A 25719-nucleotide genomic window follows, 5' to 3' on the forward strand; every position below is an offset into this window, starting at 1 on the left:
AAACAACAGACAGGAGACACAGCATGCTGTTGTTGCTGAACGGATTGTTCTATTTGATGAGCTGTCAAAGACCAATTAGGGAGATGGGACAGTTTAATTTAGATCTGAACTCAGTACACATACCTAGTATTCTTAATAGGTTTTCTATGTAATAGTACTTTGTTTCATTAGCATTTTAGAGACACTTTTACTCTGTTTTAGCCTCTCTATTAATGCACCCACACTGGCCATTATACATATATACAATATACAATACAGTATAATTATACAATTCATTTTTATTATATATTATTTTAATAATAGTACACTGAATTGGCTTTTACAATTTGTACTTATATTATTACTTATATTACTTTATAGACATCTGATTTTAATTTTCTTATTTGTGTTTTTTAGTACATAGGATTTCTTTTTTTACTCAGCTATATTGTAAATGAGGTCTCTATCTCAATGTATGTCCGAGTTAAAGTAAAGGTTGAATGAAAAAACTATATAAATTGTGTCTGTTTACTGATGATCCGTAGTGTAAAGGGCATGACAGTTGAAATACCCTCATTCTAATGCACCCATGATATTACAATGTCAGTCATTGCACAAAATCAACAGAGACAGATTGTGTGGTAATGAACATATACCAGTGAATTTACAGTAATTTGTAGTAAGCATTTATACAGCATGAATCACAGGGTCTCTGTGTGGAGTTTAACTGTAGGAAAGAAAAAACAGGGTTTGTGTGATTTGCATGTATTTGTGGTGTGCAAGAGGTGTGAGAGCGAGAAATACTAATGGTGAGAGACACACAAACTGTGAGAAACGGTGTGTGTGCACGAATTCCATTCACATATAGTTAATTGTAGCTCACTGAGAATGTCAGTTATTTGAAAATGTATATTTTATAAACATCTAATCCAGAAAACAGGTTCTGAAAATAGAGGCACGTTCAAGGTTTACTTTGCAACAACAGGCCATTAATCAAAACTGTCAATAAAACAGGATGTACAACAGTCTTTGGTAACAGCAACGGTAGCATGAGAATCTGATTGGTCAGCTAGAATCAATGTGACTGTAATGGACACTCTGATTGGTTCAACATTGCGCCTAGAGACAAAGGCAGTGTCTGATGGATCTCTGCTTTCACAGGGTGTATCCATAATAGATTCACTACCCCCCCTCTTGTATCCATGGTGACGCAGATGCAGCCTCCGTCAGTGCCCCTCCCTGCACCCCCCACCACTGCACCTCTCTTTATGAGCACATATGCCAAGGACAAATGTTCCCTAATCACAACCTTAGAATCTCAGATACATGCGTTCAATTTAACTAAATAGCACATAATGTTCACATTGTGCACATTCACCCTTTGTTTCTTTATTTTAAATATATATATATATATATATATATATATATATATATATAATAGAGGTCACCCTTCATGTACACTCTCCCTTTCTCTCCTATTCTCTCTCTCTCTGTTTCCCATTCACACACAGAGACAGCCTGAACCAAACAATTTTTGACGGATTAAGAATAAATCTAGTTTTATAGTCGGGCATGGATAACCTAGATTTGTCAATCAAACAGTTAAATGGGGAAGAGGGCACGGACTGCGTTTGGCTTTATTAAGAATGTAAAATGGGACAGGACCCGCTATCCATGGATCAATACTGACACAGAAACTCAATAACAATACCAGTCAATGCACTGCCGCATACAGAGAGGCAACATGCTAAATAATTGAACGTATTGACACACCGACACACATAAGGCACAAAAGATAGGCATGTTGTTTCCACTTTTTGCCACAAGGGGGAGCATTTTTACCCTTGTCTTTGTTCTCTATAGCAGTTTTCACATGTACAGACAGACACACACTGATGTCAGAGGCAGGCAATGCTACAAAGCCTTAGATTAGATTAGCACGCTCACCCACTCCAAAAATTGTATCGGTGCTACAGATGCACTAGCAGCCTCGGTGTCTGCCACACATTTCCTCTGCCTGCGGAAATTAAAATGTCAACTGGGGAAGGAGACATTTGTGTGGATGTATCTAACACTACCTGCACATTCCCACCCAGCCTGATATATTATCAAAACAAAGAGGGAAAGACGGAGAGATAAGTCCATCAGCCAACATCTGAAGACAATGCAGAATACAGTGGATCCATTACAGAGCATTTTATCGTTTATATCATTCACATTTTAAGGGCAATTACATAACGGCAACTGTAAAGCAAAGTTTATCTACACTTTGCTTTCTCATTTCTCATTTCCCATGCATCAGAGAACCTTACCTCGATGTATCAATGTAGCAGTGTGTAATGTCTATTTTTAGTTTCTTATCAATCATGCAGTACTGAATATGCAGCGGGCAGTGCTGCATGGGAAGTGCATTGCAGGTGCAGGCCCGCTGTGCTAGAGCTTGGCCCATTTCTTATTTTTAAAAGAAAAGAAAAAGGGCCTGAATAATAGAGGAGAGTGCTGGCCTGCAGAGAATCTGATGTTGGAAATGACTGAAATGGTTGTGTGAGGTTGCTCCACTTTCCACAGAAAATGAAGAGAACTATTTATAAAATAATGACTTGACTCCTAATCATTCAAGCTAGAGCTCTCTTGCTGCCGGTCTCCGAGAATAGCAAACACCATCTTCCACTCTCATCAGCATCAAAACTTAAACACGTACACGGACATCACCCTATGTGTAGCAACAGAATTATGTTATGATGTGACGAGGCACCATGAGTGTGCATTTTTGCTTGTGTGTGTGTGTGTGTGTGTGTGTGTGTGTGTGTGTGTGTGTGTGTGTGTGTGTGTGTGTGTGTGTGTGTGTGTGTGTGATAGAGAAAGAGAGGGAGAATACACTCAGTTGCCAGTTTATCAGGTGAAACTTAATACAAACTATTACACACTGCTCTATCAGCCCTGTAACAACACCTGCTTCTATACTGGTTATAACGTTCAGTTTTGGTGGAACTGTTTTAGTTTTGTTCATTTTTTAAACTGAGGTGTTACTTTGTCATATTTGGGGTTTTTTGGACACTGTATGTTATGGTGCTGTTCAACTGTATTGTGTTATTAGATAGATAGATAGATAGATAGATAGATAGACAGACAGACAGACAGACAGATAGATAGATAGATAGATAGATAGATAGATAGATAGATAGATAGACACTTTATTTATCCCAAAGGAAATTCATATTATGAGTTGTTTCTAATATTGTGTCCACTCAATCCATTTGGTTCGAGTAAATATTAGAAACACCTCTTAGCATAATTCAATACATTTCAACAGCACTTCAAACGGCAGCCTCCATAAGACCATGACGTTAAAATCCACTCCAATACATCTTAAAACAAATGCATCACATAAAACAGCATAAATGAATCTAAGAGGTGACAGAATTTGAAAAATTACAAAGCTGTTGCAAAGGTTACGAACATATAGAGAAATGCGGGTTAATGATCAACTCAATCGGGACAAAGCAAATGCACAACAAAAATAAATAAATGCATAACAAAAAGCAGTCTGGACATTAGTCTGGAATGTAAGGGTGAGTGGCATCCTAGCGTACTCTCTGTTGCCTTTTCAAAGCTACTCTTCATCGTTAAGATGATTCCACCTAATCGCATTAGAGGAGCAACATAGAATTATGACTTTACACACTTTGCAGAAGCCTTAATCCAGGGCAAGTGGGAATTCTGACAGCAGCAGCAGAATAGAAAGAAAGCTTTGACAGGAGTTTCCTATTTATAACACCTGAAGGAACACTGATTATGTTTTATTTATTTTCCATAGAGCACATGAAGGTAGAATATACTGGTTTCACAAAGGTAATATTGACCGCAGGGTGACATTACACTGTACATGTATTTCTATTTTACTGGTCACTGAGTGTATTTCTTTCTGTCATATATTTGCTCCATAAGAAGCACCATCAGCACAGTTTACGACTCTAGTTCTCTGTTAGAGGACAAAGCAAAGTGAATCTGGATTAAGACGAACATCAGGGAGTAAACAAGGGCTTAGGGAACAATTATACTCCAGTCTTATTGCAAAGACCCCGTTTACAGTAGTCTGTAAACAAGCAGACCAAACTCCTAGTTATTTTTGGTATTATGTTTTTTTAACGCCCTTTGTTGTGTCTTTTTAGTTTAAACAGATTCTCACTTCATTACCTGTAATGTGATGCATAGATTATCTTGCCCCGTGTCTACTGTGGATGGTTTAGTTTTGGTGTGCATGAAATATTTAGTTTTTCCTTATTGATGTATCATGTAACACCTTATCGTGTTGTCTGCCGTTACACCCTGCTGATATCTAAATCAGACTAAACACAGCATAATATGATGTGACACACTTAAAGCGATGAACTGAGTTGACTGTTAGTCAAAATCTACATACGATGAGAGACGTAAACTCAGAAAGACGCATAATCGATTGCATCTAAACACATAAATGTCATGTCATGCAATGTGTCACACTAATCACAGTCTTTGAGTATCACATGCACTTATATGACCAAAACTGTTAAAATGCAAGAAAAGTCTGCATCTGAAAGTAAACAATCTTACATAAATCATCTTCAACAAAAAAGCAGGTCAAGGATAAAAGATTCAGCAAGAATGTTTTTTTTTCCAGCATCTGAAAATCAGTGTTATTTGTAGTTCCACAAAAAGCATAATTCACTAACCTTTGGATACCTTAAATTAGATAAGAAGATTTTTTAAAAGATGGCTATTTGATTTGTCTTGAGTCCCAAAATATAAATCAGTAATTATTCATCAATTAAACCATGTTTATGTACAGCGATACTATTACTGTTTCTTGGAAACGATGTGTACATTTCACTAGTAATCATGGTCACTAATACTGCAACCGTCACATACGCACGCACACTGAAGCTTTAGCATAAGGCCCAAGGCTGTACAGCAGGAACCAGCAGCGCTTCATCTTTTAATGAGACATGATGAGATACGCACCGTCAATAAAGACTCCGTTAACAATACAGAACAACATGTATGATATAGTACATATGGTGCAAAATGATCCTAATTGCTTAGTGTATAGAGAATAGCATCAGATCAACAAAGATGAGGGGCAATCTTGCAACACATGGTAATATTGCCATTCAGCCTTAGCTCACAGATCCCCTTTTTAAAATAAATGTTTGTCTGCTGATATGTATATAAAAGGAGAGGACAAACAAATAAACACTGTGACCAAAACACGCACACACATTTGTAATGTAAATAGGGGGATGAAAGTACCAATTGAAAAGCCTTTTTTAAGAATATTGAATATAAATCCATGCCTTGTCTGTAAGTCTGACAGTTCTCTCACTGCATATGGAGTACCCATTTACAAAAGTCAAGTCAATTCAACAACAAATCCGTAATAGCCACTCTGGGTTCATATAAAGAGGACACGCACACTTATACGCTTCCAGAGAATAGGTGCATATTATGTTTGCCTTTGGCTCCATGCCTGAGGCTGTAAAGAGCCAGACTAAGGTTTGGTAGTGTGTCCCATCCCTCTTCTTTTGCTGCAGTCATAAGGCTGAGAGAAAGAGAAGGGTGCTCTGACATATTCTGCTCTACTCACAGCTCTAGTTTCTACACAGAGAGAGACGGTGGTGTAGTGAGGAACGGCTGTCTCTGTACTCAGAAGGAGAGAGGAGCAAGGAGGAAGCATGATGGAATAAAGACTAATGGACAAAGCTATGTTTGCTAATAACAAAAAGCACTTAAATGAAAAAGAGATGTGCAAGAGAACGAGGGGGAGAGTAACAGCCTCCAAAAGGTGTCAGCCATTTTCTATGAGCTTGTAATTACATGAAGAGACAGGAGGGGGCATAAGAGAGAGTACCAGCTAGAGGAAATGAGGATGCGTAGGAGGAGAGGGATGAAGAAAATCAGAGAAATAATCTTTGCGTAAGAATGAGATGGAAGAAGATTTCTAAAAGCAAAGAAGAAACAAGCAAATGAAAATAAGCCAATGTAAGGTGAAGATGAGAAGGAAAGCACACCAGGCTGGAGAATAGTGGGGTAGTAGTGATAACGAGAACAAAGGCAGAGGAAGAGGGAGAGAGGGAGCCAGTCGGTGGGAGGAGAGAGCGGGATATGAGTCAGACTTACAGCATTAACACCCATCTTCAACACCCATGTCTCATTGTTTTATTCATACTCTACACCCACTAGATAAGATGGCGGGGAAACTCGGAAGAACATTTAGCGATCGACACGCATGTAAACACGTACGTACACAAGTCAAGTGTGTGTGTGGCAACAGGGAATCACATCACCAAATCTCCCTAATATCATGATAGAATAATAGCACTAACCCTAAATGCCAACGTTCCTGATTTAATGTTTTCCTGACAGATGGTTCACCCTAAAAATAAACACAGCAGACCAACTTCAAATAATGAAAAGCTACATGTGGGATGAGATGACTCACTCACTGTACATAACAGCTCACTGGTTCGCACTCCAATAGATGACCAGAAGGAGCCAAATGACATTCGGACCATTTTGAAAATAACAAGAAAACTGATTAGACGTTTCGGGCTGTAGCTTTATTTAGGATTAAGAGCAGGCTTTCTCTCTACATATCACAATGTCCTGTGATCAAACACACTTGATATCAGCACTGTGACTCACTACACATCCCTGAAAGACTACAGATCAAGTCATTGTATATATGGGAGGACAATACTGACAACATGTTCATGCTTTTCAATAAAAAAGGTTGGACTTTAATCTATCCCTGATGTCAGGTCAAAAATAAAAACTAATTTAATCAAATCAAATCAAATGTATTTATATAGCCTAATATCACAAATTACACATTTGTCTCAGTGTGCTTTACAGACTGTACAGGTTACGACACCCTCTGTCCTTAGACCCTCGCATCGCACAAGGAAACACTTCCTAAAAGAAACCCCATAATTAAAGGGGGAAAAATGGAAGAAACCTCAGGGAGAGCAACTGAGGAGGGATCCCTCTCTCAGGACGGACAGACGTGCAATACATGACGTGTGTACAGGATAAACAACACAGTACAAATACAACATCCATTTGACAGAAATTATGTTGTGATCAAAAAATAGAAAGTATGGATGAATCCAGGATCGTTTACATTGATCTAATTGTCTTTTCGAAAAATGCCTTGTGATGATGCAACATCTTCTTAGAGGATCATGCAATTACTGAACTAAAGTTAACATATGAAACCCCCCACATGTGCAGTCATGTTGTTTTACCTGCCAGCAGCAATATGCTCTTTGCATGACACACATATCACCATTAGCTTTCATAGGCAAGTTGTGCCCAGTTTAACTAGAACACTCAATCAACTCAATATAACTAGCGAAACATACTCAGAAATGTCAAGACCAAGGATCAATGAATTGTATTTCTGTGAATACAGTACCGACCATATTGTCACATTTTTTAAAATAGATTATTTTACTACTAAACAGTGTTTTCTATCACTGTCAGGTGAAAACATTTTAAAATTAAAAGTTTTAAGCAAAAACTAAAACTAATTTACAGTTTGCTTTTCTGAATTGATTTAATACATTTAAAAACATGTAAATGCCTTACAGTGATGATGCGGAATAGTATTAGAGGGTTTATGAATTGTAGTTAAAATATATAAAACACCACATATGCAGTCATGTTTATTTTTAATGTTTTACCTGACAGTGGCAATATGCTCACCATTAGCTCACATATGCAACTTAAGCCCGGTATGACCAGCCCACTCAATGAACTCAATGTACAGTTAATGGAACATACTCGAAAATATATACATACAAAGCCTTGTAAGTGAACAGATAGGGGGATAGTCGTGGGGGTAAAAGGAGGCCTGCAGCTAAATACTGAATCCATCTAACAGCCAACATCTGATCCCATTCATGCATGGCTAGAAATAAATACAACATACGGTATTTAATCAGACAAGTGATGGCAACTGTGGCTTTATACCCGATCTACTCCACTGTGAGCAGTGCAGGGATACAGCTGTAAGAAGGAAATCCTCTTACTTAGGCTGCATCCAGTGTCTAAACAGCTGAGTCTGGATTTCCCTCACCCATTAATACATTTTATCAATCAGAGATCAAAACCCCACCCCATAAATCTAAATCTCGGGACACTGGATGCTTTTAGGTTCACGGCAGGGTGAACTTTAAGGGGATTTTCAACCAACTGTGTCCTCACTTGTTTTCCACTTAATAGCTGCATGCAGCCTTGCACTGGCTGCTCAGTCAGTTCAATCCTCCAGGCATGCACTGATGAACTAAGCACAGCAGCAGATGTTGTGGCTGTATGAACACCGATGCCAAACAAGTGCAGTACTACATCTGTTCTGATCTCTGTTGATTCAGAAAGAAAAAAACATATTTAAACATAGCACAGGTCTAACTATCAAGTACTGGTTATTACTTCAGACAGACATATAAAGATAGGCCTACATGTTTTTCAACGCCGTTATTGTATTAATAATATTGCTTGTAAATTATTACATTATTAAGAGATGTGTTCATTCACATCGGCATAATGCAGCACCTTGAGCTAAGCTCAGATCAACTAGATTTAAAATCACACATGAACATAGCGGGCACACAATGGTTTTTATTAGTGCAATCAAGGTTGCTCATTGAGGCATATCTGGAGAGAGGTCTTGATTAGGCTGCAGTCGAGTGATTCTAAAGCGAGAGTGGCAAGGTCCAACCTATAGGACTCATCCACACAGCCATGAGTCAATGGACTGAGATGTAATGAAACTGAGGGCTTATATAACGAGTGCTGGTGAGGAGAAAGGGTCAGCCCTATACTCGCACAATACCAGGCTTGAAAGAGATAGGAGTGAGACAGAAGAAAGAAATATATACTCTTTGTCTTTACCTTTTTGTTATAATGCAGGTAACCAGATCAGACTTCCTGGACAAGCTCAACAAATACAATGTCTCTGTATCAACATAGAAGAACCAGGTTTGACCCATATACTTAAGAGCAGTGACTAGCCCGGCCCAATGCACATCAAAGCCACACATGGCTTTGAACCAGTCTCGTCATGTTCTAGGACAAATGACAAGAGTGAAAGGAGCTGTGCCAGGGAGTCTTGGCCTGCAGTCGTGAATGCAGCCCACAATGAAATTGTTGGCCCACTGACTCTTATTTGTCCCTGTTAACCCAGAGGCAAAAGAAGGGAGCCCATATCAGTGTTGTAACTACTTAATTTACTATCATTGTCTAACAGAGAAAAATAACGTTATCTGCAAGGTTGTCTATCTCTGTCTGTGTCGCACATCATAGATACAACTGGTATCAATTCACATAAAGTGTAGGATTTAAAACTTTGATTTATCAGACTTTAAGTTAAAGGCACAAAGTATAAGTTCTATAATACTTTTACATTACATTACATTACAGTTCATTTAGCTGACGCTTTTATCCAAAGCGCCTTACAATAAGTGCAAACAATCATGAGGATACAACTCCGAACAGCAAGAATCTTGCAAATTAGCTTCAAATAGGTACAATCCTTTAAGTGCAGAACAATAGCTTCAAATAAGCAAAACAAAAGTGCATCATACAGAAACAATAGAATACGAAATTGACTATTAGCTACAAATAAGCCAAATCGATATAAGTGCAACATACAAAGAACAGTTTAATTTAATTTTTTTATTTAATATAATTGTTTTAATACTTATTTACTAATACTAATTTACAGTTAGTCTAACTTGATATAAAGAAGATATATTTCACTTTGGCCAACCATTCTCTGTGTGTCCACGTTCAAAACACAGCACTGCACAGAGCTGTAACGTAATGCACAATCAGCTTATTGACCAAATACTCAAAAAGCTGCACTGCAGCAGTGCCTGTGCTTGCTGACATTCACAATAACAACCTTCTGATTCACCAACACCAAATCACCTAAATGTTCTGCAAAGAGGAAAAGCTGATACACACACACCAGCAGGACAGTACATCTGGTATCAGCCCAGATGACAAAATGTTCAGCAGCATCTGGTCGGCATGCAGTTTATGTGAAACATTACAATATAACCTAAAACAGCAGGTATTTATTCAACTTATCAACATAATGCCAATATAATAATCAACAACAAAACTTAATATACCACTCCCCTTCCTCCATTCACAGAGCCTCATCAGCTTGATTAGTGAAAAATAACTAATTTGTCAACCATGTCTACTGTAAGGGACCAGTCATAAAATAATCAATACTCAGTGACACAGAAACAGAAATGCTTACGAGCACTCTGAGTTATCCCGGTATGGTTATGTGTTATTAGATGTTAAAAACAATCTAAAATAAAGAAAGAAGAAAGCTGTAATTGCAGTTGCTTATGATGCTAGTATTGTTGCATTACAGAATACAACACTATTGTTGTGCGGTGCCAGAGCCTAAGCTGATCTAAGTTCACCTGTTCTATTTTTTTCAACTTTATGTTTATCGGGAAAAGTTAAACAAACCCACTTTCCAGTTATTAAAAATGTATTTCTTTGAAATCCCACTGAATACATGTACTCAATATAGATTTCCTTGACTTCTCTGTCCCTCTCCTCCACATTTGCACGCCACCTTCACCTCCACTTTCATCCCACGTTCATATATCTGTTCTCTTTTTAATATAGTGCTGAAGGGGTTAAATGTTACCCATGAATATTGTATACGGGGCTTCTTTATCAAAGTTTTAGATCATGCACGGTGCTTGTTATCCAGACTGAATGATTGTGATTGTTTACTCTGATTGGAAACTGGAAAAAAATAAGATTAGAAGAGAGCAGGAAGGGACATAATCTAATAGTGGGGTGGGTTTATCTCAGTGATCATTGAGTCCAAGTGTAATGTAAGTCACTTTAAATGACTGACCTAATAGAACAATGGAAAGTAAAGTTTACAGGGCATAGAAATTAAAATAAAGATGTTTCACACATTCACATAGGCCAGACCGAGGACCAGAGTACAGAGACTTGAAGTTCTTAAATTACAACAGTTGGGAAGAGAGCACAGATAGAATAAAATAGTCCAAACTACACTCTTGGCTAAAACAACCATGTATTCATGTAATGTAGTATACAGTATACTGAGCAAAACAGAAAGAACAGCAGGATGCAGGAGCTATAACTATCCCAGTATTAAACATCATTAAGCAGCTATATGCCTGTGACATGGATCAGACAGTGTTGCATGGGTGGGAGCTGTTATCTGTACTTGGTCTCGTCTCTGGTTAAAGTTTGATCTGTAATGAAAGCTGCAATGTGTTGAGAAGGAAGCTGTTTTTGTACAATCTTTCCATTTATAAAACATAAAAGAGGTTACTCATATTATGATTTTATCATTTAAACAATATTCTTAGAAACATTTTCAGACATGACAGGACATCTGATTTTCAGCACGGGCTTTGATTGATATAATCGTCTAACAGTGCGTCTTTCTTTCTCTCTGCGAGTCACTACATCACAGAGGGAGCATGCTCGGCTTGTGCTCTATTTTCTTCCAACCCCCTCTCTTCTGTGAAAGTGCCTTTCAATAAAGTGGATTAGGCATTTGTGAGTGTGCGCGACGTGTTGTTGCATGTGTACGTCTATGAGCACAAGCGTGCATGTGTGAACTGTGAACATGAAGATAGTAGCTGTTTTCGTTGTGCCCTACTGTGTGTGTAAATTAGATTACCATCACTGCTGCTGACCTCAATGTGAGTTGCGCCATCCTCCAACAAAGCTGGAGCAATACGGAAGAATATGCCCTACTGACACACAACAGCACATGCAGCATCCACCGCCACAACCCTACAGGCATGAGCCACAGCAACACAGAGCTAAAAAGCATGTGGCAGAATGAGAGAGGAGATGGACTGCAGGAAAAGAACGAAAATGATAGAGAGACAGAAAAGGGTGGCATATGAAAGAGGAATAAAAAGGGCAGAGACATAAAAGTGGGAAAAGGAGGCCAAGAGTGGTAGGGGGGAGGGGAAAGACTGGGAGTGATATCAATATGGAGGGTGAAGAAGGAGGAGAGAAATATTGAGGAGACGGAGAGGGACGCTGCAAAAATGGAGAAAGGAAAAGCAGGCCATTGCATGAAGCATCAGCACAGTAGAACAGGGAGAACTGCAATGAAGGATATCTCATAGAGTAACATTCATATTGCAATATGGGGTTTACAGTTTGTAGGGAGTCGAGAAGGGAGAGTGAAATTTAAAAGGAGATCATACAGCCGAACATATTTTGAAAGGTTTACATAAGATGAGGGTAAAGGGGTAAGGGAAGTGGATGCAGAAAAGGTTATAAAGCAAAGACCCGAGTGGAATGCAGCGAGAAGAGGAGGAAATTGTCAGCATTCCTGTAAGTGTGAACACAGAATAGCATCAACATCATCTAAAACCAGTTCTCTCAAGTTGCTGACATTACAGTACATACAGTCTTGCTGTAACAGCTGTGTCCCCTCTCCTCTAACATTTAGCTTGTTCTCTTGCTCTCTCCCTCTGACACTGAATACCCTTTAATGAGGAAAATGCTCTCACCCACTCAACAAAGACAACATACACAGACTCACAAGACACAAGGGTCATTGCACTGTGAATGATTTTCAGTGCAGACACTCAGCATGCAAACACAATTGCACAGATCTGTTAAGCCAGCCAAGCAGACTGACAAAGCCACTGGAGCAAGCAGCCACGCCCCCGCCAAAGAGAGCATCCAGAATGAAAATGGAATAGGAATATACTGTGACAGACATGCTAACAGTCTCCTGTAATGTTTAAAATCCCAGGCAAGTTCATATATAGTTGCAAACAACAGAAGTACATTTTCAAATGTAGCCGCAAACTTGCGTTGACTGTACCAACATCTGCATGTTGTCAACAAGGCAAACACAAGTTGCATAATCAGACATAGTGTTTTGATTCATCAGACCAAGGTGCTTCCCATGTGCTTGCAATCGGAATGCAGCTCGTGACCCTACTTGTAATTCATCCACTCGTCTTTCATCTGCTTTTCTTCCTCTCCCAGAAATGACATGGTAAAGTAACAACTGTGCAGCAATATACAATTTAGTAGGAGACAACTTTTCCTCACACACGGCCAGCTCGCAGTGTGACCAAAGTCAACCAATGTGATCCACCGACATCACCCTGCAATTTTTAGGTTTAATGAGATGCACTCATGTTTAATTACATCAATAAATCTTTTCAGGGCATCTGCTGTCCAGGCACAGCTTAGCACTGTATTGTGAAACCCATGATGCCTCACACACTTGTATCTCACACACAAATGCATGCAACATGAAATATGCACTCTTGCACACAGAGAGGCTGTTATTTATATCTAGTAGTGAACTGAATAGAAATGGAAAGAGGAAGTGCAGCGAAAGTGTGTTCAGCCTCTACTCCATGAAGCCGAGCAGCCACCTTACTCCATATCTGAACTGATCCTTTCCCTTCCTGCATGTATACTCCACTTACTGCTTTATTTCACATGCTGCTCAAAGGGTCAAAACATTCCACCAGCTTTCAACATAGACATATTTAATGACAGTTAAAAATATGTGTTTTCTGACGGTCATTTTCCAGGTAGGAAATCTAATGTTGACCCAGTTGTTGAGAGAAAAGATTATCGCCATACTATAAAATATCTAATTAGAAGCTCAACTATTCTCGCCTTCACTATTGCTTCAGTAGCTGCACCATCTGTTGCCTGACTTAGGTAGATTGTGCTGTTATAATCCATTTGTTTCTATCTAAATAAACCCATTTTCATTAAATATTGTGAGATGTCTATAGATGAGCCGTACAAAAGCCACATCCCCTCCCCCTCCTCTACTGCTCTCTGTATCCCTCCCTCCCTCTCTCCCTCCCTCCCTCATCATCCTCTTCCGCTGCTGTTGCTAAGACCACTGAGCGCATGCTTGTCTGTGGAAACCAGTAGACTCAGAGAGGTGGATCTCCTTGTGTGTTGCTATGGGAAACGCACAGTGTTCGGCAGAGAATCAGCCCAGAAGCCTAGCATGCAGTCCTCCACACATGTGGTAAAATATGACCTATTTTTTAGTCAGACAAAGGGATGGATCATCTGCACAGAAGCTAGTGTGTTTAATATCTATCTATCTATCGATATGTATCTCTCTATATATAGAGATATATATATAGAGTACATATATACATGTATATATATGTGTGTGTGTGTGTGCATGTGTGTGTGTGCGTGCGTGCGTGCGTGCGTGCGTGCGTGCGTGCATGTGCGTGTGTGTGTGTGTGTGTGTAAACTGTGCACACTCTTCTACATCACTGTATTGCATTCTTTGAGTCCAAGGCACACAAGGCCAATCAAGTGAGAAACGATAAAAACAAATATATTGCTTGCTTTGCAGTCCTGTAAGGAATGAAGATCCATGCTGAAGCAAAGTGACCCTGCCCCACCTGACTGGCTGTACATTGTGATTCACTGCACACCAGCCGCAGGCTCCCTCTCTCCCCCCTCTCTCTGTCATAGCTACATGCCATTCATGGGCTATTGAGTCACCTCAACTACATCAGTGAGCACAGACCTCAAGTAACTGTTAGCTGGTCAGTCACTCTCTTACACACACGTAATAACAACCCTAATAGATAGGCACGTAGAGTAAAACATAAATATGTGTACAAGTGTGTAAAGCACACAGACCATCATTTATAACAAACAGTGTCTTTTTCAAATGACAATATTGTATTGATACTGAAATAACATATTATATGTGACGTTGAGGATCAGATGCAGCAGCTCAAATGATGCAGATGTTAGGAAAGCTTCAGCACTGTGGAAACAAACAGTATATTGCTTGCAAATGAGACTCCTCATGTTTTAAGGATACACTAACACAAAGAGCCAGTGGTTAATGCAATAAACAAAACGTCACTGATTAAACTGAACCTAAACCTAAACCTCTCCCTATTTAGTGAACCACAATCGTCTCACATTATGCATTTATTATGTTTGACAGCCAGGAGAATAACCTACTATGATACAACCACACATGGCCTGAAACAGACACATTACAGTTTAAAATATTAATAGTTCTCAAAGGTCTGAAAGAAGTCGAATGTAATAAAATACCAAACAGAAACAACATAACAGTTTAGAGGCATTCATTTTCTAAAGGAAAAAAGGAGTTTGCTTTGTGTATGTTCTCTTGTCCTAGATAGCAACTGTGTCCTCAGTGTCACGGGAAAGGGTGCTTTGCTATTTACAGAAACATCTTCTTATTAATAACTACTTTGATCAATATTTCACAACAATCCAAAATGTCCTATTTTACATAGCCCAGAAAAGTTTAATATTTCATAAGGTTGTATCATTTCGCAAGCACATAAGGACAACGCAGCATTAAGGTACAAACACGGCCTATTAACTGCAGTCCAATGTGTTTTTTTACTAATCAATTAACACTCTGGGCTGTGTGAGAACAAACCCCCTGTAAACCAACAACTTAACTCAGCAGTCTTAACAAAAAAGCACAGCCTCCTCAATTCCCTCAGTGATACTGCATTGTCTGTGTCTGCATTTCCATCCAGCTATTCACTGAGCTATTCTGGTGGTGTGACTCAGTACTTTTGGTACATTTAAATCATTAGGATCTGTGTCCAGTCTATCACAAGCATTCATACCAGAACTGCCTCAGGTTAAAGTGATTGTTCTTACCTCTCCAGAAGTGTGTCTCCTGTCAGGAAGCATTAGTGTGTTGGCATGGCTGCCCGGGACTATAGTAGATCCTATACTCATCCTGGGTCCAACTAGCATGTACCGCTTTTCTCCAGATCTGTACTGGATGCTGTGACACAGTGTCCCATCATAATTAGGCTCTTGTAGATATTTAGAAGTATAGTCTGTGGATTTAGAGCACTGCATTGCAATCAGCACGATGATACTGATGAGAAAAAGTGTTGAAACTGAGCCCAAAGTTATCATCAGATAAAAAGTCACATTATCATCCTCATCATCCTTTGTTGCACTTTTAACATCAGAAGCAGCAAAAGCCTCTTTGGGCTCCACAACTTTGACAAGCACAGTAGCTGTTGCTGACAGTGAAACGTTCCCATTGTCTTTCACCAGTATGAGCAGTTTATGCTCAGCCTCGTCTGTCTCTGTGAATGAGCGAAGTGTTCTGATCCGTCCTGTATAGCGGTCCAAAGCAAAGAGACTATGGTCACTAACTTCCTGCAGTGAAAACAGTAACCAGCCGTTATATCCTATATCAGCGTCATAGGCTCTGACTTTAGTCACCAAGTGTCCTGCGTTCACATTGCGGGGAATCTCCTCCACACCTTCAGCAGAACCGTTAGAGCTGACTGGATACAGGATGACTGGAGCGTTGTCGTTCTGATCCAGAATGAACACGTTCACTGTGACGTTGCTGCTTAGTGACGGAGTTCCAGAATCTGAGGCAACAACTTGGAACTGGAACTTTTTCAGAGTTTCAAAGTCAAAACCTTTTAGAGCCAAAATATCTCCAGTTTCTGAGTTTATGTTTAGAAAAGATGTAATTTTTGTGTGTTCATCCCCACTTCTCACAATGTTATATGATATGAGAGCATTATCACCCTCATCACAATCGTGAGCACTCACTGAAAACAAAGAGGCTCCTGCAACATTGTTCTCAATAACATAAAAGGTGTAAGGACTTGTTGAAAACTCTGGACTGTTATCATTTACATCTGATACAGTCACACTTATTGTCCTATGAGATGACAAAGGTTGCTCACCAGCATCTTTAGCAATTATTGTTACATCATACGTGGACTGATGCTCTCTGTCCAGCAGAGATTTGGTGACTATAGAGTACATATTTTCTTGTAAAGATGGTTTTAATGTAAAAGGTACATCCTCAGTTATATAACAGATTACCTTTCCATTTAGTCCTGAATCATTGTCGTTCACACTTATCAACGCTACTGTCGTTCCAGGTTTGGAGTCCTCAGGAATTGCACTTGAAAAGGATGTCACCTCAATCTCAGGTGTGTTGTCATTCAGGTCCACAATGCTTATTATAACACTTTTTTCTGTTGCTAGGGGTACTGGTCCTTTATCAGAAGCTTTGATGTCAATTTCATACCTGTCTTTTGCTTCAAAATCTATCAGTCCTTTAACAATGATTTCACCTGTATTAGCGTCAACTTCAAAAAAATTACGTAATTTATCATTTACATTGTTACCAAAGGAATAAACCACCTCCCCATTTAAACCATCATCTAAATCGGTGGCATTCACTTTCATGATAGTTGTGCCAATAGGGGAATTTTCATTTAGCACTGCAGCATATGAGTCTTTTGAAAAAACTGGCATATTGTCATTTACATCTAAAACATCAACGATAATTATCATAGTTCCTGATCTAGGGGGCTTTCCTCCATCCACTGCTGTCAGCAGTAATCTATGACTTCTTGTAGTTTCTTTGTCCAGCAGTTTATGCAAATACAGAACAGGAATTTTCCCATCTTCACCTCTATCTTTAACCTCTAGGCGAAAATGATCATTTTGACTGAGCTTATACAGTTGGATAGAATACATATCACTGTCTGGATCATGGGCACCTTGTAGTTGAAATCGTGCCCCGGGTAAAGCAGATTCTGATATCTCTAAATGCGTCTCGTTTTTAGAGAAGGTGGGAGAGTAGTCGTTTACATCCAAAACCTCAATGGCAACGTAATGCACCTCTAACGGATTCTCCAACACCGTCTTTATGTTAATGATGCAGGTACTGATCCGCTCGCATACTTCTTCTCTGTCAATTTTTCGGTTAACGTGTAAGATGCCATTGTTGTTCAGTTGGAAAAGGGGTTCGGTCGATCCGGAAACGATGCGAAATCCTCGAGCATTCAATGCACTGACATCCAGCCCCAAATCTTTAGCGATATTCCCAACAACAGCACCCACTGCAAGCTCTTCGGGAATAGAATATCGTAGCTGTGCCGAAGTAAAATTAAAAGTAAGATTGAAACAAACGAGAACGAGCAGGCGCTCCAACCATGCTCTGCATCCTCTTCGTGCCATATTGGATTAAAATAAAATAAAAACGAAGGTTAGATATCAAAATGTGAGTCTACACGGGAACACACATTTTAAACAAAAAATAACAACCGTCCGATTTTCGAAAAATGTTGATGAACGAGTCAAATATTTGAAGCCATCGCCCTGAAGCACAAGTGCATCCTGTCGCGAAATACCACACAACTACTGACGTAGAGGACGTTCAACAGAGAGAAGTTCATTTACACAAGCAGTGACACCATGCGAGCCGACGCTACAATGCAGATACTTTCAAAGTAGAAATCTTTTTCTATAACGGTTGCAAACGATTAGACATTTCCATAGGCTGCTGAGCAGAGGTGTATGAAGTACTCAGATATTTTACTTAAGTAAAAGTAGTAATTCCACAGTGTAGAAATACTCTGTTACAAGTGAAAGTACTGCATTTAAAATCGTATTTAAGTAAAAGTATAAAAGTATTAGCATCCAAATGTAAAAGTACTCATGATGCAGAAAGTGCCATTTCATAATAATATATATTGGATTATTGCATTATAATTATTGATGCATTAATGTGTTCATTACTTTAATGTTGGAGCTGGTAAAGGTGGAGCTCATTTGAGTTACTTTATATACTGCTGGGTATTTGTATTTTATATTAATATATCATAATTTATTAGTTGATGTATATTTTGTATTAATTATCAAAACTAGTAACTAAAGCTATCAAATAAATGCATTGAAGTAAAAAGTACAATATTTCCCCCCCAAAAAAGTGAACTCCATACCATTTTATAACTAACAGACTACGAATTATAATCATAACATATATTATGAATGTTGAGTAAAAAGTGTTCTTCACTTTTTCCATAAATCCATAATCACTTTCTGGACACTATCTCCTTTCTGTAACATTTCAAGAGAAATGGAGAGCGACACTTCCTACGTGTGTCGGAATAGATTACTACAAAGTTATTGAAAACATATTTCCAACTATTCAACAACAACACAGCGTTATCTGTATGCAAAAACAAATACAACATGATGTGAACTAGACCAGATGTAGAAGTTGCTTTTTAAACATCTGAAATTAAATAGTATATATAATTTATATAAATGTATATAAAAAGTTCTAAAAGAGATTTGACTTAAGTGCGTTAATGGTCCTAAAGTGTCACCACTATAGATCCTGCATTAATAGCCGACATGAAGGCAAGTACTTTTGGAACATTTAAATCATTAGGATCTGTGTCCAGTCTATCACAAGCATTCATACCAGAACTGCCTCATGATAAAGTGATTGTTCTTACCTCTCCAGAAGTGTGTCTCCTGTCAGGAAGCATTAGTGTGTTGGCATGGCTTCCCGGGACTATAGTAGATCCTATACTCATCCTGGGTCCAACTAGCATGTACCGCTTTTCTCCAGATCTGTACTGGATGCTGTGACACAGTGTCCCATCATAATTAGGCTCTTGTAGATATTTAGAAGTATAGTCTGTGGATTTAGAGCACTGCATTGCAATCAGCACGATGATACTGATGAGAAAAAGTGTTGAAACTGAGCCCAAAGTTATCATCAGATAAAAAGTCATATTATCATCATCATCATCCTTTGTTGCACTTTTAACATCAGAAGCAGCAAAAGCCTCTTTGGGCTCCACAACTTTGACAACCACAGGTAGCTGTTGCTGACAGTGAAACGTTCCCATTGTCTTTCACCAGTATGAGCAGTTTATGCTCAGCCATCGTCTGTCTCTGTGAATGAGCGAAGTGTTCTGATCCGTCCTGTATAGCGGTCCAAAGCAAAGAGACTAGTGGTCACTAACTTCCTGCAGTGAAAACAGTAACCAGCCGTTATATCCTATATCAGCGTCATAGGCTCTGACTTTAGTCACCAAGTGTCCTGCGTTCACATTGCGGGGAATCTCCTCCACACCTTCAGCAGAACCGTTAGAGCTGACTGGATACAGGATGACTGGAGCGTTGTCGTTCTGATCCAGAATGAACACGTTCACTGTGACGTTGCTGCTTAGTGACGGAGTTCCAGAATCTGAGGCAACAACTTGGAACTGGAACTTTTTCAGAGTTTCAAAGTCAAAACTTTTCAGCGCCAAAATATCTCCAGTTTCCTGAGTTAATGTTTAATAACGGACCAAACTTAACCTCACTGCTGTCCCTCGGAATGTGATATGAAACATGTGCATTGTCACTATCATCAAGGTCAGATGCCCTAACTGAAAATACCGGTGCTACTAGGTCATTATTTTCAGTAATATAGAACGTATATGGGCTCATTAAAAACTGTGGTCTGTTATCGTTCACGTCTGATACAACAACGCTTATTGTTTTTTCAGACGAGAGTGAGGGCTCACCGGTGTCTTTTGCAACAATTGTAAGTTCATAAAAAGACTTAAATTCTCTGTCTAGTTTCGATTTGGTCACTATTGCGTACATGTTATCTTGCAAGGATGGAGATATAGCGAAAGGAACGTCATGACGTAAAAAGCAGGAAACCTTTCCATTCGGGCCTGAGTCCAAATCATTGACGCTGATTAAAGCTACTGTTGTTCCAATTCTAGAATCTTCCGAAACTGATTTGGAAAATGAAGTAATTTCTATCTCTGGGGGATTGTCGTTAAAGTCGATAACTTTTATTATCACAGTTTTTTCTGTGGAAATAGGAATAGTACCCTTATCAGAAGCTTGTATATCAATTTCATAGCTTTCATTTTCTTCAAAATCAATTTCACCGGTCACTATAATTTCACCCGTCCGTGGGTCTATGTTAAATATATTTTGCAAATGTTTATCGGCTTCTTTACCAAATGAGTAAACAATTTCGCTGTTTGCACCCTCATCCAAATCAGTCGCATTAACCTGAATAACCAACGTACCGGGGGCTGCGTTTTCATTTAGAATGGCAGAATATACATCTTTAGTAAAAACCGGGGAATTGTCATTAAAATCAAGCACCTGAATTAGTATTTCTATTGTTCCAGACCTTGCCGGCTTCCCACCATCAATAGCTGTAAGCAGAAGCGTGTGCTCTCTCTTAGTCTCTCGGTCTAACTGTTTCTGTAAAATCAGAAAGGGCGTCTTACGATCTTCGCCCCTTTCCTTAACTTCCAAACGAAAGTGGTCACTGTGGCTGAGTTTATACTGCTGAACAGTAAACTGACCACCATCGGGGTCGCGTGCAGGTTGGAGCTGGAATCGTGCACCCGGTAATGTGGATTCAAATATCTCCAGGCGCTTCTCTTTCTCTGGGAAGACGGGGGAGTGGTCGTTTACATCCAGCACCTCTATGGCTACATAATGGATTTCCAGAGGATTTTCTAGCACGGTTTTAAGGTTGATTATACACGCGTTGCTTCGTTCACATATCTCTTCCCTGTCCACTTTCCTACTGACATACAGGATACCGTCGTCCTTATTAAAATGAAAAAGGGGTTCCGTTGAACTGCCAACAATGCGATATTCTCTATCTTTCAGCGTAGCCTTGTCAATTCCTAAATCCTTCGCAATGTTTCCAACAACACTTCCTTCTTTCACCTCTTCAGAGATGGAATATCTGATCTGAGCTGAGGCTTCGGTCCAACACGTTACCAAAGCCACCATGTAGAAGACGCATCTCCATCGCTCTATCCACGCCTGGCGTCTGCTTTGTCCCATTATGAACAGAAAAACAAAGATAATTCTGGGATCTATAATTGTATGGTCAATAAATAATAATCGGCCTTATTCCTTTGCAAACTGCGTTCCATCTCCAAGACAGTACTGGGATATGAACAGAGCTAGTTTCGTGTTCAAGCCCTTTACACGTAATGCCAAAATACAGGATTGGATTTAATGGTGATGACGAGCAAGCTCTGGACACACTATTTGCCATTATACCGACACCATGCGATCCAGAACGTTATTGCAACACTGCTGGACTAAAAAAATTAAGTAAAGTCAAAAGTTCATACAACAATGTAAACACTAGGAAACAAACAGCCGGTGAATATATTAACATAGATTTGCAGTCGTTTTTATTGAGCAATGAAGTAGATCAATTGTCTCTCATAAAGCTATTATTTTGAGGAATCTAGACTACAATGAAGTCCTTATTTCTGTGGCAAAAGAAGTGGCTGCGTATTATTATACAATGTTAAGCTCCACGGACAGCGACAATTCCTTCTACACTCAGGCTTCAAAAGATTCCTTGAACGTTATTGAAAACTTCATTTACATACATTATACTGTATATCTACGACCATCCTACAACAAGGAAACCATACGAAAAACAAATGGAACATGATGACAGCTGTATAAGATGAATTATTATAAATGTGTTCAAAGAGAGAATTGACTTAAGTTCGTTCATGGTTCTAAAGTGATATAACTATGGATTACGCATGAGCCTAAATGAAGACAAGTAATTGGTGTGAAATGAGTAGCACTTGAAATGTAACAACACTGGATTAAAATACTATTCAGTAACAGCTGCTACAATGTATTCAGGGTAACCCTCAAGAGCAGAGCATGTCACTCCAAATAAATGTGTTTCAGTGTTAATGAATGATCCAATGTAATATAATGTTAACTTGATTACATCTGTATATTCATATTGCCAAGTAAGTACTACACATCTTCTTAAAAATGAAAGTAAATATAATTGTAGTATTGCTAATTATTCATCTTACCTCTCCAGGTGCACTTCTTCTGTCAGGAAGCATTAGTGTATTGGCATGGCTGCCCGGGACTATAGTAGATCCTATACTCATCCTGGGTCCAACTAGCATGTACCGCTTTTCTCCAGATCTGTACTGGATGCTGTGACACAGTGTCCCATCATAATTAGGCTCTTGTAAATATTTAGAAGTATAGTCTGTGGATTTAGAGCACTGCATTGCAATCAGCACGATGATACTGATGAGAAAAAGTGTTGAAACTGAGCCCAAAGTTATCATCAGATAAAAAGTCACATTATCATCCTCATCATCCTTTGTTGCACTTTTAACATCAGAAGCAGCAAAAGCCTCTTTGGGCTCCACAACTTTGACAAGCACAGTAGCTGTTGCTGACAGTGAAACGTTCCCATTGTCTTTCACCAGTATGAGCAGTTTATGCTCAGCCACGTCTGTCTCTGTGAATGAACGAAGTGTTCTGATCCGTCCTGTATAGCGGTCCAAAGCAAAGAGACTGTGGTCACTAACTTCCTGCAGTGAAAACAGTAACCAGCCGTTATATCCTATATCAGCGTCATAGGCTCTGACTTTAGTCACCAAGTGTCCTGCGTTCACATTGCGGGGAATCTCCTCCACACCTTCAGCAGAACCGTTAGAGCTGACTGGATACAGGATGACTGGAGCGTTGTCGTTCTGATCCAGAATGAACACGTTCACTGTGACGTTGTTGCTTAGTGACGGAGTTCCAGAATCTGAGGCAACAACTTGGAACTGGAACTTTTTCAGAGTTTCAAAGTCAAAACTTTTTAGAGCCAAAATATCTCCAGTTTCTGAGTTAATGTTGAGAAATGAGGTCAATTTATTTCCTTCACTTCCATCTCTGAGAATATGATAGGAAATGAGTGCATTGTCGTTCTCGTCACGATCAGAAGCTTTAACTGAAAACACAGAGGCTCCTGGATCATTAGCTTCAGTGACATAGAAAGTATATGGACTCAGTGAAAACTCTGGACGGTTGTCATTCACATCTGATACCACAACGCTTATTGTCTTCTCAGATGATAATGGAGGTTGAGCAGCATCTTTTGCAGTTATTGTCAGTTCATAATGTGACTGTTTCTCTCTATCCAGAGGGGATTTGGTCACTAATGAATACATTTTGTCTTGTAAGGATGGTGATAATGTAAAAGGAACATCCTTATCAATGGAGCAAATAACTTTTCCATTGAGACCAGAGTCCAAGTCATTCACACTGATAAGGGCTACTGTAGTTCCAGGTCTTGAATCTTCAGGGATGGAACTTGAAAATGAGGTAACTTCAATCTCAGGAGCATTATCATTCATGTCAACTATCTTGATAATGACACTTTTTTGTGTCGCTAGAGGAGCAAGACCTTTATCTGAAGCTTGAATTTCAATTTCATATTTATCCTTGTGCTCATAGTCGATTAAACCTTTCACCGTTATTTCACCTGTCGATGGATTTATATCAAAAAGTTTTAAAAACCTATGGTTCACAATACTGCTAAATGAATAAACTACTTCTCCGTTTTGTCCTTCATCTAAATCAGTTGCATTCACTTGTACAACAGTGGTACCTAATGGAGCATTTTCAGAGAGCATAACAGAATACACATCTTTAGAGAAAACAGGTGTGTTATCATTAACATCCAAAACCTTTACTAGAATATTCATAGTACCAGATTTCGGAGGTTTCCCTCCATCCAGTGCAGTCAGTATTAATGAATGGCTTCCTGCTGCCTCCCTATCCAAAGATTTCTGCACAATTAATATTGGAATTTTACCATCTTCTCCTTTATCTTTAACTTCCAAACGAAAGTGGTCATTGGGGCTGAGTTTATACTGCTGAACAGAAAAGGGACCACCGTCTGGATCTTGTGCCTGTTGTAACGGAATACGTACACCGGGTAACACGGACTCAAAAATCTCCAACGTTTTCTCTTTCTCTGGGAAACTGGGAGAATGGTCATTTATATCAACCACCTCCACTACAACATAATGTACCTCCAGCGGGTTTTCCAGCACGGTTTTTAGATTTATTAAACACGTACTGCTCTGTGCGCACACCTCTTCTCTGTCAATCTTTCGGCTCACATACAGGACACCGTCGTTCTGATTCACATGGAAAAGGGGATCCGCGTTACTAGAAACAATCCGATACTTCCTTTCTTTCAGTGTGCTTTTATCTAATCCCAGATCTTTTGCTATATTTCCAACCACAGTTCCTTCGTTAACTTCCTCAGAGATGGAATATCTTATTTGCGCCGAAGTCCCGCTCCACAACAGCACAGCAACCACGCAGCTGAACAAACACCCTCGCGCCCGTCGCATCTCGTATCTTCTTTGTTCCATGGTTAAACCCGAAAAAATCAGGAATCCATCACAAGGACAATAACTGTGTTATAGTAACAACATCCAACTCTTCCGTGTATGGAAATATTCAGCCTCTGCTTTCAATGACATACATGATGGCACAAAGAATATTTCCAAAAGCAGCAGTAAGCTCAGAAACGACCGTGTTGATATCGAACTGAGGAAGCTAGCAAGAGGAGGAACCAAATGCAGTGACGACGAGCACATGCAAAGCTTTCTTTTGCCATTGCACTGACACCATGCGATCAAATTATCATTGCAGAAAATCAAAAGCCAGTAGCACTTAAGCTAAATCGTAGATGTGGTGTCTATTTATTTAATCATTGTTCCATTATGTCGAAACAGTACCCAAAATGTGTATGAAGATTGGAAGTAGACGAGGAAGCTATTCACTTTAACCCAAAACCTCCTTCTGATGATTATAAAACAGACCTTTTAAAAATGTTGAGAAGATTCTGCTGGTGGACCAAATATCCTTAGCACCATGGACAGCGATTGCCAATAACTTCACTTACTATGTCCAGGTACGTTTGATGATGGTATTTATGTCAAGACTGTACATAATATACTACGAACACTGACGTATACAGGGATCAAACTTGCCAAGTGAAATAAA

The 25719-nt window shown here is 39.3% G+C and overlaps 1 protein-coding gene and 1 pseudogene across 4 annotated transcripts in view; both read right to left on the reverse strand.

The window, feature by feature from the left end:
• Nucleotides 1-21711, reverse strand: part of LOC115014759 (protocadherin alpha-3-like) — a 33737-nt pseudogene extending 12026 nt beyond the window's left edge.
• LOC115014750 (protocadherin alpha-C2-like) overlaps nt 1-25719 on the reverse strand; it is a 127835-nt gene that overhangs the window by 84131 nt on the left and 17985 nt on the right. The window contains exon 1 of one of the 4 annotated variants that reach the window (XM_029441811.1): nt 22725-25097. The exons of 2 other annotated variants lie outside the window; for them this stretch is intronic. In XM_029441811.1, the coding sequence (XP_029297671.1) occupies nt 22725-25082 (2358 nt within the window). In that variant the 5' untranslated portion in view covers nt 25083-25097. Of the gene's footprint in view, nt 1-15714; nt 18128-22724; nt 25098-25719 lie in introns of those variants that run through there. One more of the 4 variants, XM_029441812.1, reaches the window with a different exon arrangement.

This window comes from Cottoperca gobio, chromosome 10 (genome assembly GCF_900634415.1).
Source record: "Cottoperca gobio chromosome 10, fCotGob3.1, whole genome shotgun sequence".
NCBI lineage: Eukaryota > Metazoa > Chordata > Actinopteri > Perciformes > Bovichtidae > Cottoperca > Cottoperca gobio.